This window comes from Poromitra crassiceps, assembly GCF_964638095.1.
Source record: "Poromitra crassiceps genome assembly, chromosome: 19".
In the NCBI taxonomy this organism is placed as follows: domain Eukaryota; kingdom Metazoa; phylum Chordata; class Actinopteri; order Beryciformes; family Melamphaidae; genus Poromitra; species Poromitra crassiceps.
The window spans coordinates 3,626,805-3,632,419 of NC_139646.1; the positions used below are offsets into that span (position 1 = coordinate 3,626,805).

The 5,615-nt window shown below is 44.2% G+C and overlaps 1 protein-coding gene across 1 annotated transcript in view; it reads left to right on the plus strand.

Annotated features, from left to right (window-relative positions):
* The first annotated feature begins 1,311 nt into the window (after window positions 1–1,311).
* Window positions 1,312–5,615, plus strand: part of LOC310793402 (cAMP-dependent protein kinase catalytic subunit alpha) — a 17,346-nt gene continuing 13,042 nt past the window's right edge. Inside the window, exons 1-2 of the mRNA XM_083655213.1 lie at window positions 1,312–1,931; window positions 3,342–3,403. Of these exons, the coding sequence (XP_083511339.1) occupies window positions 1,886–1,931; window positions 3,342–3,403 (108 nt within the window). The 5' untranslated portion in view covers window positions 1,312–1,885. The remainder of the gene's footprint in view (window positions 1,932–3,341; window positions 3,404–5,615) is intronic.

Below are 5,615 nucleotides of genomic sequence, written 5' to 3' on the forward strand. Positions count from 1 at the left end.
GTGTATGTGGCATGTAAAAGTGCACATCTGTCTTCAACAGTGTTGGGCAAGTTACTTTCAAAATGTAATATACTACATATGACTAGTTACTTTCATTTGAAAGTAATCAAGTTACTTTACAATATTACTTTCTGTGTAGAGTAACTCGTTACTTATTACACTACTTTTGCATTACTTTCACCAAAACAACAGCAGCAGCAGAATGACATCGCCGCCCCGGAACCATCCCGAAAAATAATTTCAACCGCCTTGAAGTCAGTGTAGACAATCCAAAATTCGAAATGTTATCTTTTTCCTTTCTTATTGTCATCTATAGTGGTTATTTGCATAAAAACACACAGTTTGATTAGGAAATGATTGTATCTTTTTTAAATATGTGCTTTGATTTAATGAAATGTAACTCAATTTGTAACTTGAGTTACTTGACAAAGTAACTGGTATAATATGACTGAAATCCTACAAGTAATAAGTTATATTACTGAGTTACTGCTAAAAGTAATATATTACATGTAATATGTTACTTTTGTAATGAGTTACCCCCCAACACTGGTCTTCAAGATCATAATATGCGGAATCACCTGTCCACTAGTATATTAAAATGGGATGCGAGTGAGGAGGAGGCTGCTACTGCACAGAGATGCTTCCATTCATTCCCTATGGGAGGATTCTGGCTGTATTGGCACGTGCACCTGCCTGAATGAGTGTTTTCATCTAACGCGAATAGTTATTGAATCAGATCGTTTCATTAATTTGCCGTGATTTATTTTTCCTCTGTCTCCGGAACCAGACAAACTCTCCCAGTCCCATCATGCATCCCCCTTTCAGCTCTGTTTGGAAGTCCTGCCGGCGCGCGTGCATTACATTCTGACCAGCATTCCTAAAAATAGCTCGCGGTTGACGTCACTCACCCAAACGGTAATGGCGGGGGGAGGGAGGGAGGGGGGGCTGACAGCCAATGGGCATCCTCGCATCCATCGAGATTCCCACGGTTCAGTCACGCCGAGCCAATAAGAGGAGAGGACGGGAGAAAAGTGGGCGAGCACGTAAAATCGTCGGGAGGAAAATAATCTGTGACGTCCCTGGCTTCTTCCTTTTTTTTGTAGGGGCGGGACTCTCCATTGTTGACATGTTGTGAATGCCCAATCACAGCGCCAATAGCTCTGGCTCTGTAGACGGGCTGGCCAATCATTTTTCTCGCTCCAACTGTCAATCATCCGTGATTCTAGCGAAGAGGCGGGTCGCTCGCTCGCTCGGCAGTGTAGTTCCGTCATCATCTCGCGGCTCGTCTCCGAGGCTACGGGGGGCCAGCGATGTTGATTCAGGCCAATTCCCACCGTCGTGAGTCTCGGGCCCACTGAGATTTAATTTTTTAAAGCCGGCGGGTCCGGGAACGAAAAGAAGTGGCCAGCTTTCGGTTGAGAATACCCCGCTCCCCACCGGCATCACTATCGGCGTTTTGTTGTGGGGCTGGAGGAGAGAGGTGGGGAGCCGGGGGGGCCTCGCTCGGCGGGGGCTGCAAGGTAGGGACAGGCGGCGAGGACTGGTGGGTCTTGAGCTCGGCCTGACAGCCCAGCCAGCCAAGCCCCGACATAGACAGCACCAAGGTCTCTGATAGCTCCGTAGCAGGGCTGCAAGCTCGGAACATTCTGCCCTTTTTCCTTCATCAGTCGCCGGGTTGCTGCTGCTTAGTGCTGCTGACCGTGGAGTGAGTGAGCACCACTGCACTACTGTCCCATCGCGCCTTGGCACCGCAACAACAGCAGCTGAAGAACCAACACCTCTAACGTTAGGTTTTAGGAAATAACCTGAGAAGCTCATCGGGCTGCTTGGGGAGGCTGCAGGGCGGACAGAGCCACGGATCGCCGCCCGTCGACAAGTTGTCATCATGGGCAACGCGCCCACGGCCAGGAAGGGCAGCGAGATGGAAAGCGGTGGGTTTTATACGTCAGTGGTGCCTTCCAGCATGGGTGACTTTACAACCTCTTTATAATGCCAGACAATCTGAGACAGCCATACTAGCCTACTACTATCTATCTATGACGTCATGACTAGTCCGTGGTGTCATCATCATCAAGTCAAATGCAGCAGCACACATACATTGAAGGGGAAAATACCCTATAGGCCCTTTTCACATAACCGTTTTGAGAGGATAAAGCAGGTGTAACCAATGACATTAATTAGGGCTCTCTCGCACTGGAACACCTAAATTGAATGGAACCACCATTAATGGTATTGGTTACATCTGCTTTTTACCATTTTAAAACGGTTGCTGTGAAATGAGTCCATAACCGCCACCACAACCAAATGATAGCCATGAAAGGGTTTCTGTTCAAATCATCCTTAGACCGACCTTGTGTATTGTCTTGACGTTTTTGACTGGGGTTCAGTAAATGCTGAGGTGCCAGAGGTGTGATTGAGCTGTACACTAAGTGCTGATAACAAAATCCCTCTCTAGTTATTTCCCAGATTATTTTTGCTCCAACTGAAATGTTGTTGTATGGTCACTCACAGAGTTAGGCTTTCAAATAACTAATTTTCGATTTCCCCCCACACCCCTGTCTTTATTTGTTGTTTTTGCTCCGAGTGACATGTTTTATGGTCACACATGATTCGAAATGATGGAGCAAATGAATGTGATGAAACTCATTTCCGGGGCGAAATATGTCACGTGACTGTTGAGGTCTATAGGCGATCATTAGCCTAGTTTGATATCACAGTTTGTTCTCCTACCTTCAGAAGCCATTTGCTGCCATTCATTTTCATATGAAAAACAATTTTCACAGACTTGAATATTGCACATGCTTTAAAAAAACGTATTCTTATTTTGGCCATCTGTGTTAGCTGGGACAACAGTTCATTTTAAGTTTGCTTTGACATCTTAAAGTAAAAAGGAAAACAGTGAAAATCAAGTAAATGTCTCAGTGGGCTTAGTAGGCTATAGGGCACATACCATGTCGCCATGACAACATGGTTTGAATCCAGCCTGGGACCAAAAGTATCTAAAAATCACCTATATTACATTGCAAAATGATTGAGGAAATGTAAACTAGACACAGACAGTAGTAAATGGGCTATACCTCTAATTCCCCTTGAAACCCTTTAAAAAGCTTATAGGCCTACAGCAACATTTAGCTCTCCATATATTGGAGTCAGTCTGGAAAATGTAGAGAATATCCTGCCCTTCTCCTGGTCTCTTTGTCACACACACACACACGCACACGCACACGCGCACACACACACACACACACACACACACACACACACACACACACACACACACACACACACAGATAGATAAAGCTTTTCTTCCGTAAACACTGTTAATGGTCCTTCCTTCACAGTCAAGGAGTTCCTAGCTAAAGCCAAAGAGGACTTCCTCAAGAAGTGGGAGAACCCTGCACAGGTTAGTGTGTGTGCGTGTGTGTGTGTGCGTGTGTGTGTGTGTATGTGTGTGTGTGTGTGTGTGTGTAGTGAATAGTGGAGGGCAACTCTTTGAAATGAGGCAGGGAGTTACTCACCTTTGTTCAGATCACCTGTATCGATCAGTGAGGGGGAAGAAGGTGGTTAAACGACTCATCTCGGATAGTTTATACCCACCTCTGTATTTACTACTACACCCCTGATATGAATGTGAGATTTGAGCACTGTGTTCAAATAGATTCCATTTGTGACACAAAAAAGAAGAAACATAGGTTTGTTGGTGTAGTACTCTGGCATCTGTTGAAATGCATTACAGTCTACTAAAATGTGTTAATTTGAGCAAAGATGCCAAGTTCATATAGGGCTGTGTGTGTGTGTGTGTGTGTGTGTGTGTGTGTGTGTGTGTGTGTGTGTGTGTGAGTGTGTGTGTGGGGCATGTTTTCTTTCATCACGTGCATATTATGCAGCCTTCTCATAACCCTCTCTTTGTATTGTATGTCATTACACCAGGGTGCGCGTTCAACAACAGCTTTGTCTACGATGATTTAACCTCTGTGGAAAGATTGCAGCCTGGTCATCATTGTGACCTCCACGGATAAATAACGCCCCCATTTCTTGCGATAGCTTTGAACACATTTGGCTGGTGAAATAGAGGAAGTAGGCTAGCTAATGAATTATCCACCAGCCATTGTGGATGAAAAGGTTTGTTTTGTGTCCAGCAGCTAGCTAGCAGGTCGCTGTATGTTTCTGTGCAAGTGGATTGAACCCTAACCCCCCCCCCCCCCCCCCCCCCCCCATCAACATGTTATTGTTTTGCTCAATTAAGGTTGATTTTACAGGCACATGCAAGAAAATCAAATATCCACGGGATCGAGATCTTTGTCAATATGCTATATACAATATATTCAACATGCACACTATGTATAATAAATACACTATACTAGGGATGCACGATATATCGGCAATCATATCGGTATCGGCCGATGTTAGTCATTTTTTATCATATCGGTATCGCCCCGATGTTGCAATGTTAATATCGGTTATCATTATCAGCCAAATTCTTCACATTGAGATGAAATAATGCAGTAAATCTATGATTTATGGGCTTTTCCAAAAGTTTTGGAAATAAAGAAATGCATTACTTTTTCAAATTCAGTGTTTACATATGTTTTTCAGTATGTACAAAATGTGATGATCATCGAAATGTGGTTTTATACAGATCATATCGACATCGGTAAACATTGGTTATCGGCCATAACAGCAATGTTAATATCGATTATCGGCATCGGCCAAAATGTTCATATCGTTGCATCCCTACACTATACATATTGCATACTATATACAGTATGTAATGGTGGGCCGCCGTGGTGCTGTGCAGTGAGTAAACCTCACTCCCTGACACCTCAAGAGACGCTCTAGCGACAGATGCTCGAGCCCGTGAGCTTTATAGCCTCCTTGTTAGAGCGTCCGCCTCCCATGACGAAGGTTCCCGGTTGGATCCCCAGCTGCGGGGGACACTACACAATGCAGGTTACATATAGATTTGTACCTATATGTACTATAATAGATACATACTGTATATACTGCACACATATACCACATAATACACACACATACACAAACAAATACATATAAACACATGAAAAGTAAATACAACGAAAAGAAAAGGTTTACCATGCCTGCCAACATTAGGCTGTGAAAAAGAGGGAGATGTCCTCGGGTATATTGGCAAATATTCGATCTGTCAGGTCCGTTGAAGCTCCATCAGTGATGTGATCCAATATTGTTATGTCAATTTATGCTGCTTTGTCAAAAAATGCTGGTGCTACCCTGTCTGTGAAGGGGAGACTTGGGTCTCCATAGAATGTTCTTTCATTCAGATATCTTGTGGTGAGATCTTCTCAAGGGACCCCTTTATAAAAATGGCCATGCCAGTTTTTCTCCCGCCAAAATTTTGCCTCAATTTAGAGCATTATTTATCCCCCTTCCCGACAAGCTGGCATGACATGGTTGGTGCCAATCAATTCCTTCCATCTTCTAGTTTGATCCGACAGCAGATACTTCACTCTGGCTTTAGAACTGAGCCCGCTACAGCCATTTGATTGAAATCGGGAGATTAACGGGAGAAATCACCAATAGGGAGACTCCCACGAACATGGGGAGTGTTGGCAGGTATGGGTTTACACAAGACTGCT